At 43.8% G+C, this 13025-nt stretch overlaps 1 protein-coding gene, 1 long non-coding RNA gene and 1 other non-coding gene across 8 annotated transcripts in view; 2 read left to right on the plus strand and 1 right to left on the minus strand.

Annotated features, from left to right (window-relative positions):
• DOCK11 (dedicator of cytokinesis 11) overlaps positions 1 to 13025 on the plus strand; it is a 197858-nt gene that overhangs the window by 127156 nt on the left and 57677 nt on the right. For all 6 annotated transcript variants that reach the window (XM_042973749.1, XM_042973744.1, XM_042973746.1 and 3 more), the window contains 5 exons: positions 342 to 458; positions 2538 to 2613; positions 3222 to 3331; positions 5360 to 5471; positions 12099 to 12165. In XM_042973749.1, coding sequence (XP_042829683.1) covers positions 342 to 458; positions 2538 to 2613; positions 3222 to 3331; positions 5360 to 5471; positions 12099 to 12165 — 482 coding nt within the window. The remainder of the gene's footprint in view (positions 1 to 341; positions 459 to 2537; positions 2614 to 3221; positions 3332 to 5359; positions 5472 to 12098; positions 12166 to 13025) is intronic.
• Positions 6046 to 6855, minus strand: LOC122235241. The gene is made up of 2 exons (XR_006213348.1): positions 6814 to 6855; positions 6046 to 6299 (listed from the first exon to the last, which is right to left on the minus strand). It is a non-coding gene; the product is annotated as an uncharacterized LOC122235241 (long non-coding RNA).
• TRNAQ-CUG lies at positions 12876 to 12948 on the plus strand. The gene has a single exon. It is a non-coding gene; the product is annotated as a tRNA-Gln (tRNA).

The raw sequence follows: 13025 nt of genomic DNA on the forward strand, positions 1-13025 counted from the left end.
GATTCTGCGCCTCCCTCTCTCTCTCTGCCCCTCCCCCGCTCAGGCTCTGTCTCTCTCAAAAATAAACATAAAAGCAATTTTTAAAGAATAAACTTTTGCCCTGTACTTTATGTAGTTACGTTTGAAGGAGGTGATTTGACTCTGTATCATGTGTAAATCCAAATACCAAGAAAGTTCTGCGGTAGTTAGTTTCGAGACCGTGAGTATAAACAGACTCCTGCTTCCCTAATTTGTTGAGGATATTAGCCCCCTCTGAGCCTTAAAACTGATAGACGGGGCCAACTTTATTTGTGATGTATGCATATTGCCTGCCTACTAAGCTTTTGGTCATTCTTTTCCAGAACCAACAAGCCAAAATAGCACAGTTGTACCTCCCGTTTGTTGGACTGCTCTTGGAAAATATACAGCGATTAGCTGGTCGAGACACTATGTACCCTTGTGCAGCCGTGCCCAGTTCTGTAAGTAGCAATGTGTTCCCGCTGATGTTTTATCCTGTTTTATTGAATGTGTTTAGAATTGGGGTCCTGTGCTCTGTGGTCTCTGTCTTCATCATCCCTTTTCATTCCATTTTTTTACTTCTGCATACTTTTTTTTCTAGAGCAGCGCTCCTCAAACTTTAACGGGCCTACGATCACCTGGGGAATTTGTTATAACAGAGATTCTAATTCAGTAGGCCTGGGGTGGCGTTTGAGGCTGTGTATTTCTAAGACCCTTTTGGCTGCCTCTGGCTCAAGGACCCCACTTTTTTTTTTTTTAATTTTTTTTAAACGTTTATTGATTTTTGAGACAGAGAGAGACAGAACATGAACGGGGGAGGGGCAGAGAGAGAGGGAGACACAGAATCGGAAGCAGGCTCCAGGCTCCGAGCCGTCAGCCCAGAGCCCGACACGGGGCTTGAACTCACGGACCGCGAGATCGTGACCTGAGCTGAAGTCGGACGCTCAACCGACTGAGCCACCCGGGCGCCCCTCAAGGACCCCACTTTGAGTAACAAGGTCCCAGAGAGTACCAGGAATCCCTTGTACCCAGTGTTGGTTGTTAAGATTTGTTATTTGCCTTCGTATATTTATTCAACTGGAAAACTGAATGAAAAGGTTCTTCCTTTCCTACATGTTAGGCACCAGGGGTTAAACCGTATTCCTTTGCTTCTCCCTTCCCAGGACAGCCTTCCTTCGTTTCTTCTTGATGAGCTGCTGTTTGCTCAGCCCAATTGGTCTGTGCTTTTTCTCCCTTTAGAATCTTAGCATTAAAAGGAACTTTGGAGGGTGGTCAGTCTCCCGTTTGGCAAAAGAACGTTTTACCATTGTGATAATTAAAACCGTCCTTCTCACGTTAGGCCCGAAAGGTTCTCTGATCTACTTGTCCTGGTTTTGCATTCTTAGAGTTACGTAGAACACATCTCTTCCCACCTCCACATGATACCCCTTACACAAGTGCCTTCTAAATTTTTCTCCAGGCCAGATATCTCCACTTCATCATGGGTCATTCTAAAACCCTTTACGATCTTGGTTACACGTTTCTGGATATGCTCCATTTTGCTGATCACCCTATCAAAATGTGGTGCTCAGGGGCGCCTGGGTGGGTCAGTTGGTCGAGCGTCCAACTCCTGATTTCGGCTCAGGTCATGATCTCGCGGTTCGTGGGATCGAGCCCCGCATCAGGCTGTGCGCTGACAGTGTGGAGCCTACTTGGGATTCTCTCTCTCCCTCTCTCTCTGCCCGTCCCCTGTGCGCACTCTTTCTCTCTCTCCCTCAAAGATAGATAAACTTTGGGTAAATAAATAAATAAAATGTAGTACTCAGAACTGTACGCTTTTTAGCCATTAAGTCCTGCCCTGTCCCCGCTCCGTGTTCCATAATGGCCCAAGATCACCCTCACGCTTTCAGTAGCCGTGTCGTTTTGTTCGGTGGCAGGTTAAACTGTGTCCTTCACAGCTGCCTTTGGAAACCACCCCGATCAAATGTCCTAGTCGCTTTGTCAAGCCGGCCTTGGGTTCCTGAGAAAGCTGCTCGTGAGCCTCCCCGATGGCTTGATTACCTATAGCTTATTGCGGAAATGGGCTCCGTGCAGGTGCCCCATTTCGGTGCCTGGGTTACAGGCTGCTCTGTCTTCACAAACGCAGTCACTCCTGCCCAGGCTCACGCCACGACATTGGACAGTGATGTTGGGAAATATTTTACTTCTCTCTTCTTTTCTTCTGTGGCTCAAGCTCACCTAGGGCTTCCGGTCACGCCCGCCCTGCCAGCATCGCCCCTGGTACCAAGGAAGAGAACTGAACCGAGACTAGACTGCAGTCAGTTATAGCTTTTACCAGCCACCCAGAGTTCTAGTACCCGGCCAGAGGCCATGCTGGCCACAGTATGCTAGTGTCCCATTTTAAAGAGGTGTCCCCTAAATACCAATAGCGATACCCGACTCGGACTTCCGCAGTGAGCTTTGTTTCAAGTTAGGGTCCCATCTCCTTCTGTTCATTCCGATTTCTCTCCTCCTCGTGGGCACGTTTGTTTAAATGACCTAGTTCTCACGCTGTGTTACAGGCATCCAGGGATGAGTTCGCCTGCGGCTTCACTTCACCTACAAATAGAGGGAGTCTGACCGCTGACAAAGACACGGGTACTTCAGTCCTTTAAAGATGATACATCGCATGGCTGTTTAGAAATGCACCCTGTGCTTCTCTGGGGTGGTTTTTTTTTTGGGGGGGGGTATATTTCATAATAAAAACTATACATAGCCTGGTCTCTACTGAAGTTTAATTCAAATCTGACTCACACTGGTGGCCACTCTTTTTGTTTGTTTAAGTTTCCTTATCTCCGCTTGTTGAAAATGGAGCTTTGGGAGACTGACAGAAGAGAGGATAATGAGAAAAACACTGCCTTCCAATCCTCTTATCTGTCTCCAGGCTGGGACAAGACAGTTCCCTTTTCTGGGCCCAAGTCTCCTTATCCGTAAAATTATCTCTAAAATTGTGTGGCTTTCATTTATTACTTGCAAAGAACTTCTTGTAGCTTCATACATAGTAAAGTATTTCAAGAGGTAAAGAAAAAAAAAATCACCCTATGTTAGGCTTAGGGCATTTTGATACAATATAGAAATTTTGCCTTTTAGATGACCAAGATCTATTCCCTAACATCTATCTTTATTTTAATTAACCAAGTACTTACTTTTAAAAATGTTTTTTGACCGTTCTTCCTGTTGGTGATAAAGATTTGGCTTTTTTCCAGCTTATGGGGCTTTTCAAAATGGACATGGGATTAAGAGGGAAGATTCAAGAGGTTCCCTCATCCCGGAAGGAGTAACAGGACTTCCAGATCAGAGCGGAACTGTTGAAAACGTAAGAACCTAAATATATGGGCTAACCCTAGTAATATGTTAGGCGACGACAGTCTTTCTTTTTATGTAAGTGAAAGGCTTTCGACTCTCCTGTAGTCCATCCTGGACCTGTGAAAAGCATCCCATAATAATTCTTGGACGTTGTGGTGGTTCCTTCCTATCGTGGCAGCTGCTACTTGGATATTTAAAACTGTTTATGGAGGAGAAGGCATTCATCATTAAGAGTTCTGACTTTGAATACCTCCTTGAATCCTCACACACTGTAACCTGTTCTAGATAGGGCAGGTTCAGGTTTAAAATATCGAATGCACCTTGTCATTTAAATCCCTTCCTGGCAGGGTTAATTCAGCCTTTCGTGCTTTTGTGGTAGAGTCATGAACATGGGAGCAAGACAGATTAGGTCCTCAAATTGATGATCTCGGTGTCCCAGCATCACTTAATCAGAATATAGTCTCTAACATTCAAGTTTGGGATATGTCTGCCTTGAACCAGAAGAAACCTCATTTTAGACCAATACAGCCTTGTCACACTGCTATGTAAGATCGTAGAATCATATAAAATTAGGGTTAGAATAAATTCCAGGGCGCCTGGGTGGCTCAGTCGGTTAAGCGTCCGACTTCAGCTCAGGTCACGATCCCGTGGTTCGTGGGTTCGAGCCCCATGTCGGGCTGTGTGCTGACAGCTCAGAGCCCGGAGCCTGCTTTGGATTCTGTGTCTCCCTCTCTCTGCTCCTCCCCCACTCACGCTCTGTCTCTCTGTCTCAAAAATAAATGAACATTACAAATAAAATGAAAAAAATAATAATAAATTCCAACTCAACTTACAAATGAAAGCTGGGGTTGTGACACAGCTGTGGCAGGCCAGATCTGAACCCGGGTTTTCTGACTCGAGCAATGTTTCTCCTATACCACGGCATTCTTGGTGGGCATCAGAATAACCTGGGGGGCTTACTAAAAACAGATGGCTGGGCCTCACCCCCAGAATTTCTGATTCAGTCTGGGATGGGGCCTGCCAATCTGTACTTCTAAGTTGCCAGGTGATGCTGATGCTGCTGGCTGGGAACCCACCCCTTGAGAACCACTGGAATATACTTCCTTGAGCCTTGGGGTAAATAGCACTTTATTCACAAAGGTTCCCATTTCATGTCATTTAGAATTATGTCAACAGGCACTGTCACAGGTAAGGCAGATAAAGGACAGGGAGGTTAAAGAGACTTGTGAATAATCTTTGGATCATTAATACTCTTATTCATATAAATCCCTGAACAAGTCAGATCTTGTCATGCTTAACAACTGATATTTTAACAAAAGTCATTAAATAATGGGAACATCGCTACCCTGTAGAAGTTCTAGTTTTGAAGTATCACTGGGTTCTTCTTGGTGTAATTATCGTGTATTCTTAGCTCTTTTTTAAAACTAGAGGTTTCCTGGCCTATTATTTGTAGGGTGGGTCTTAAGAAACTCTGAAAGATTCAAATGAAAGCGTTTCTATGCTTCCATATACCTTAGTTAAGTTCCTCCATGCAAAAGCTGTTTTTCCTGGAATAGCCACATCTGATTATTTAAATTTGTTTACTACTGCTAAAACACACAGAACTTCTGGGAACAAAGCAGGGTGTTCATGGCTATTCTGTTGGTGAAGACCGCAGGGTGATTTCTAGTGCTAATATTCTACGCAGTAGCAGCAAAGATTCGGCTCATGCACCTTCTAAGTATGATAAAAAAAAAAAAAAACTGGGGTTTAGGTTTAGAATCTTCCCAAACAGGACTACGGATACAAATAGTTATTGAGTTGGGGTGCCTGGGTGGCTGAGTCGGTTGAGCCATGATCTCACAGTCGTGAGATCGAGCCCTGCGTCAGGCTGAGAATCTGCTTAAGATTCTCTCCCTCTCCCCACCTCCCTCTGCTCTTCCTACCCCGTCAAAACAAACAAACAAAACAAAAAAGCCCGCAAATGGTTGAGTTCAAGGCTGTGGGAAACTACAGTACCAACATCGTTTCACAAAAGTCCTCTGTCTTTGTGTTACAGACCCGACAGAGCTCTACAAGGAACAGTATATCCCAGTATAACCGACTGGATCAGTATGAAATCAGAAGCCTCTTAATGTGCTACCTGTATATAGTAAAAATGATTTCTGAAGGTGAGTTGCCAGCATATTAAGCACGATCTCTACTACCCACCCACCCTCCCAGGTTCGTGCAACAAATACTTGATCGTCATCGGTACGCAGAATACACGCACCGTAGAGACACATCTTTGAAGACCCTGACCTTTACGTGTTGCTGTATTTTTAATTTCACATAGGATCGTTTGGGCCATACGGGTTTGATTCTTTGAATTAATTTTTTTTAATTTCAAGTTTAATTTCTAAGATGAGACCATCGTTTTAGACGTGCTCAACGTGTTTCTTCAGGCAGCACTTACAACGCATTAAATGACCGATGTAAGGGGCGCCTGGGTGGCTCAGTCGGTTGGGCAGCCGACTTCGGCTCAGGTCACGATCTCGCGGTCCGTGAGTTCGAGCCCCGCGTCGGGCTCTGTGCTGACAGCTCAGAGCCTGGAGCCTGTTTCGGATTCTGTGTCTCCCTCTCCCTCTGACCCTCCCCCATTCATGCTCTGTCTCTCTCTATCTCAAAAATAAATAAACGTTAAAAAAAAATTAAAAAAAAAATAAATGACCGATGTAAACAGAAGGAAACCATAATAACCGGAAGTCATATTTAATACTTTAGCTTTTATTGGACCCAGGATTTGGAACACAGAAGCAAACAAAAAGACAGGAGGGGTTTTCCGAGGGGAACGAATGCCGGTGTTATTTTCACAGAACCACTGTATCGTACTGGACAGTGTCGAGTTCTTTTTCAGGCTCCGTTTTGTTGTCCCTTGGTGTTCTGTTGTATTATTTGCTGGTATTACCAGTTCTTTATATGATAGAATAACCAAAGGATTTTCATAAACTGCATGTCCTCTGGAAATAAAATCAGAAGGTTATCATATTCCAAAATACCACATTTATTTACACAATTCCTTCCCTTCTTCCTTTTCTCAGTATTTTTGCTAAAAAACCTGTATGCAGGAATGAAGAACATAAAAGCACCTGGGTTCTGATTATTATTATATCTTACTTATTTTCTATCTTTTGCTTTATTCTTAGTCAATATGACTTTAAATCTTCTTTTATAATAACTTAGGATATAAAAACATGAAATAATTTGATAGCTACCTAGCTAGAGAGACATTACAAAATAACTAGAGGGGCGCCTGGGTGGCTCAGTTGGTGAAGCGTCCGACTTCGGCTCAGGTCATGATCTCACGGATGGTGAGTTTGAGCCCCGCATCAGGCTCTGTGCCGGCAGCTCAGAGCCTGGAACCTGCTTCAGATTCTGTGTCTCCCTCTCCCACTCACACTCTGTCTGTCTGTCTCTCAAAACTGAATAAACATTAAAAAAATAAATAAAAAGTAATAACTAGATATGGGGTACCTGGATGGCTCCAGTCTGTTAAGCATCTGGCTTCGACTCAGGTCACGATCTCACAGTCTGTGAATTTGAGCTCCACACAGGGCTCTCTGCTGTCAGCACAGCTCTCTGCTGAAGCTCTCTGCTTCAGATCCTCGGTTCCCCTCTCTGCCCTTCCCCTGCTCGCGTTCTCTCACGCTCAAAACATAAATAAATAAAGCATTAATAAAAATAGCTAGATATGGGGCACGGGCACCTGGGTGGCTCAATCGGTTAAGCATCGGACTTCGGTTCACGTTAGGATCTCACGGTTCATGAGTTTGAGCCCCGCATAGGGCTCTCGATGTCAGCACAGCGCCTACTTCGGATCCTCTCTCCTCTTCTCTATGCTCCTCCCCTACTTGCTCTCTCTCAAAATAGTTAAGTAAGTAAATAAGTAATCCTAAAAATAGCTAGATACTAATAACAAATACGAGAATATATTAATCAAATAGCAAAACAACTATAATCCTTAAGTTCTAAGACTATATGATTTAGAATAAAAATCAGAGATTATACTGAGACTATATAGGATGTCTTCCCTTGTTTTGGTAAAGAAATCAATAAAGGGAGATCATTTTCAATGCTGGTGGCATTTCATTCTAAGAGATAATGAATCGGTTAAACAACTACAGCCACAGCTCCCTGTTTTTGTTGTCCTGCAAGGCAGAAAGTGGGCATGTGCGGATAGTGACTGCGGCTGTGTGCGGGGCTTCTGTTCAGGGTAATGACGATATTCTAACCCTGGGTGGATGGTTTTACATCTCTCTGAAAATATTATAAACTGTTGTCTTGTGCACTGTTTAAATGGGCCGTGTTATATGGCACATGAATTTTCTCAATAAATGTTTAAGAAAAAAAAAAAGGCCCAAAAGACACATGAAAAAAAAAAACCCACGACAACAGAAAAAAGAAAAAAAAAAAAAGTCGTTGAATACCACCCCAGCCCAGGGAAAGTAAGATGGGGGCAGGGGGAGGAAGAAAAGGAGGAGGGGGAGAGGTACTGATGACTGGTTCTTCTCTCCTCCACTCTGGTTGGCGTATGCGTGTGCACACGTGCACACGCACGCCGCTGTGGTAGCCAGTGACGAGCTTCTGGCTGCCTTTTTAAAGTCATGGATAAGACCATAACTGCTTTGTTTCTTGAGAACTTCATAGTTCTTGCTTCTCTTGTAAACGTTGACCTTGCTTGTTGAAAATCTGTGGTCTTTGTTCATTAGGTTTTTCTTTCCTCTGCTCTTGCTTTCTGATGTTTAAAAGCACATTCTTCATAACTCGTATACGGTCTGTGTCATATCTGCTCTTTATCTTTTGTACGCGTAAAGTCCTATTCATCCTGTTCTGAAAAAAATCCGCTTCTGGATCTTTCTCAATGGATGTATCCTAGTTACGTTGTCTTGCCTGGTAAATATTTTAGTCAATCTATGTACATTTAAGTGTTGAACTCTCACAAGTCCACACCCTTCAGGTCCTCTCTTGGCTTTCGATTCATAAACAGTAGCAACTTAAGTTCAACAAAAAACATGGCAGACCTCTCCATTTTTATATGGAGGTCGAACACTTCTAAAGAACGAACATCGTTCTCTCTTTGTGGCTGTATTTGATTGTGATTCACTGGCAATAATTCACTGTTTTGATGTCTTAGTCATTTGCCCAACTTGTTTTGTTCTTGTCGTTTTGCATATTATTTCCTGAGAGATGGAATCAGAGTCAGGGGTAAGAAACGGAATCAGAGTCAGGGGTAAGAAACGGAATCAGAGTCAGGGGTAATCAGTTACACAGTCTGAAGTGACGAGAAAATTGTCCTCTTGTTAAAGAAAAACATTTTTCTTGAGAGGACGAGGGGAAGTTACTTCTCCCGTTTTTTGGACTGTACCCTGGCTTTTCTCTTTATTCTGACACTTTGGGTATCATCTTGAGGCTTGTTGGCACCATACCCTGCACCTGTAGGTTCATTAGTATTCTTCACAGTGAATCGTTCAGTGGATTGTTCATTGGAAGCTGTCTGGTTCCCGCCGTCTCTTACAGGAAACCCAGTGCCGCGCTGCACATCTCTAGCCATTAATCTTCTTTTCCCACCACTTTTTCCGCCAGAGTCAACAAGAGGTACACTTAAAGGGGAATCTTCCTTTGTCTCTATAAAAGAGGAAAATATGCTACGTCTAGTGTAAGTAGGCATATTTTCCTCTGAAGTTTCAGACACCAATTGAACAGGTGGGTTTTCTGAGGCAGAAGTACTGGAAAGGGTCCAACAGAAGTCCATCCGAGTTTTGCACTTCTGTGTGAAGGTCCTCTGTGTTGAGACGTATTTCCTTTTTGGCCGGCCGAGCTTTTCTTCCTGATTGTCCGAACCCTCGTGAAATCCATACCCCGTTGGAGCATTGGGTGTAGGTGTTAACATTAAACTTTCAGGGGACTTCGGGTTGGCACTGCTCTCTAAGGAGGACTTACTGCCTTGAGAAGAAATCATCTCAGAAGAGGTCTCTGGCACCTCAAAGAGGTCCTGACTGTAAAACGGGACCGGAAACTTCGAACTCTCTTGCGATTCCTTTTGAACTCCAGATTTCGGCTGGTCGGTATCTGATTCCTGTGTCGATCTCACGGGCAGATGCACCCGAGCTCCTTGAGCAAACGCCGTGTCCGAAAGAACTGGCAGAGTCGCTTGAGTACAAGGAATTAAGTCCTCGTCGCTACTGAGAGAAGCGTTATGCTGTTGCTCGGTCATTCTCAGTTTTGCAGAAAGCCTTTTGTTTTCTTCTCTTAAGTTATTCCTTTCTGCGGTAAGCTCCATAATAAAGTGAAGGTTTTGTTGCTGGATCCCATAAAACTCTTGCTGCAGTGTGTTCCTGTAGGTCTCATTTATTGAACAGCGCTCACATTCTTTCGAGTTTAACTGATCTCGCAAGTTACGAATGGTGCTGTTGAGGACTTTCTGTTGCTCGGTCAGCTCTTTAATTTTGGCTATGGAGCCCGACCACCTTCCGTCAGCCAATCGCTCTTTCCTCAAACTGGTTAATTTTGCCTGTAAACGGCGTAGCTCCTTGTCATGGAGCTCTTTGAGCATTAGCCAGGTCTTTTTAAATTCGTCAGACGACAGATCACATACACTAAGCTGTAATTTCTCTTTTCCCGAAGGTTTCTTGCCACCTCCCCTGTTTCCTCTCCCCACGTTCCCTCTCTGCATCATGTCTCACCGATTTGGGATTTAGAAACGGTTGAGACGGGCCAACGGCTTGACGGCGCCTTCGCCGCCGCCCACAAAATGGCGGAGGGGCTGCTGGCTAGAACTAGGCCGCGGCACGAATGAGGCCTTCACCCGTTTTACAGACCTTCTCCGACGCTCTCTCGGGGCACAGGGCTGGCACAGGGGTGGCTCACGGCCGGACAGAAAGTTCTGGTGTTCCGGTGGAAAGGGGGCACCAGACTTTCAGTGGGAAAATCTGGTGCACGGGAGCGGGAAGATGGCGCCTCCACGCTGCCCCTTTGAGGAGAGGCCGGAAACCCAGTGGCTTCTGGGTTATCTGGGCTTCTGTGAGCGGAGACGCAACCAAACGCAGGAAGCGGGGGAGACCGGAAGTCACTGCTGGGATTATTTTTTTTTAAACAAATCTAATTTGACCTTATTTTAGCATTTTTATTCTTGAGGATCCGTGTTTTGTAATCACTGGAAACTGTCAATACTCATGGTCTTAAAAACAGGTGGAACTAAAGGCAAAATCCCTACGTTCCTCCCTCCTCCACCCCCCTCCCCACAGCCGACAGGGCCAAGTCTTCCATCCCTATCTTGCCCAGGTTGTAGCTGGGCTGGCAATTTTGTCGTTTGCCGCGTTGGCCACAACCTATACGATTTTTACGTTGAGAAGAAGAGCTAGGGCACTATGATAGCTGAGTAGCATAGAAAAGGAATGGAGAGGGGCACCTGCCTGGCTCAGTGGTAGGTAGAGCTTTGCCACTCTTGATCTCGGGGTTGTGTTTCCAGCCCCACCTTGGGTGTAGGGATTACTTAAAAATAAAATCTAAAAAAAATAACAATAAAAAATAAAGGAGAGTTAAGTGGCGGCAGCCTTTCGTCTCCTCCTCTCCCTCCTCCTCTTCCTCCTCCTCCTCCTCCTCCTCCTCCTCTCTCTTCTTCTTCTTCTTCTTCTTCTTCTTCTTCTTCTTCTTCTTCTTCTTCTTCTTCTTCCCCTTCCCTTTCCCCTCCCCTTCCCCTCCCCCTTCCCCCCCCCCTTTTTTTTTAAATCTCCCTAAGTAGCTCTTTGGAAGTAAAGAAAGCAGGTCAAAAGAGAAGTATATGCGATTGGTTGTAGGGAGTTTTATATCTGAAACAGTTTGATATATGTGCGTGGACATATGGTTAAAAGATAAACAGCATATTTTTAAGGGTTTATTTGAGCAGAAGTTGACTAGAATCAGGTAGCATTCAATCTAGCAAATAAAATTCCTGAGGAACTATACAAAATGAAAGCCTTTTATAGGTGAAAGGGAGCTGGAACAAGAAAGTTTACACAAGGAAAGAAAATGGGTTGGTTATTGCAAAGTCACTTTTTTTTTAGGGGATGCTAGGGCTCTATCAGGCAGATTGCCTTACTAGTGCTGACCAGATGATTCCTAATTGACCAGTTTAAGATTCCATTCCTGGGAGACCCCAAACTGTTATTGTCTTGGTTTGGTGATGTGGGGCTTAGCATAAGCAACTCCATTTTCAGCCTGTTGTTTTGTTTTTAACTGTGTGTGTGTGTGTGTGTGTGTGTGTGTGTGTGTATTTACATATTGCCAGGACTTCAGAGTTTATAATGCAAAGACAAAGAGGAAGAAAAAAAATCTCTCTCCCAAAGCTTAAAGTTCTCAAACTTTTTGGTTCACAGAGCCCTCTGAGTAGCAGCCAAAGGTATTTGACCTTCCCTTGGAAAAAATGCACATAAGTACAGCCCGTTGCATAAAATCTGAAGAAGCCCATTAAAAACCCTAGCTCTGTTTCCCTTCCTCTGTCTCAGGAATGATATAAAGATGAGTATCGGCCGTACAGAAGAATACTTACCAAGTAAATAAAAATAATTGTTAGAAGAGTTACAGATGAAGCAATACATTTGGGATTAGTTCAAACAAATACAGTGTGTGCATTGGGCAATGAGATGGGAGGGAAGGCTATAGATGAAACAGCTGGCTGTGGGTGGATGGTTGTTGACGCTACGTTGTTGGTACTTTGGGGTGCACTGTACTAATTGCTTCACTGATTTCAAGATCCACCACCTTCTTTATTTCATTTTCAGATACTCTCTTAACTTACTGGAATAAAGTATCTCCTCAGGAGCTCATAAACATTCTCATCCTTCTAGAGTAAGTCCTGTTCATTTATTTGCATAAATTTTCTCCTTATTTGGGGGATAAAATAATAACCTTTGTTTCCCAACAGCTTAATTGCTAATAATGTAGGAAATACGCGACTCTTTTGGCAACATCAAAGCTAGCAATACAGGCTCTTCACGCAGACAGGAGAAAACATGGCGGTGGAATGCTTACGCTACCATAGAAATTAGCTAAGAGATAGACCGTCTTTCAGCCCAGCAGCGGTCATTCTGTGATCTGGAAGACTAGAGATGGCCTCAGCTGTCCGAAAGCATTCATTTGGAGTAGATGCTGGCTTAAGGGAGCAGCTTCAGTGACTGGAATTTGGAATTTGTCCTCTTCTGTAGAGCTGAGTAATTCTACCAACGTCAGAACCGTGTGTGTATGTATATATACGTATATGTATGTACATATGTTACGTTATATATATTACATGTATATATTCATATACGCATGTATTATGTTGTATATTATATGTATATATACATACATGTATATATATCGTATCATATATATTATATGTATATACGTATATAATGCATTTCCATTCCAAAGCTGTTGGGGGAAAATTCAGTCTTGCTTCCTAGTTCAAGGTGGGAAGTTGCCCTAGATTGTTTGCTGAGCTATTTGTACATCCTTACTCAACGCTGAAAGAAAAATTAGAATGAATCAGAAGAAATTTTCAAATAGCACACAGGGGCACCTGGCTGGCCCAGTCGGTAAAGCATGCGACTCTGGATCTCAGGGTCGTGGGTTCGAGCCCCATGCTGGGCGTAGAGCTTACTTTAAAAATAAATAAATAAGTAGCGCACATAAGTGATGTTTTTATGCGCATGTCTTTCAAAACAGAG

This window comes from Panthera tigris, chromosome X, assembly GCF_018350195.1.
Source record: "Panthera tigris isolate Pti1 chromosome X, P.tigris_Pti1_mat1.1, whole genome shotgun sequence".
Lineage (NCBI taxonomy): Eukaryota > Metazoa > Chordata > Mammalia > Carnivora > Felidae > Panthera > Panthera tigris.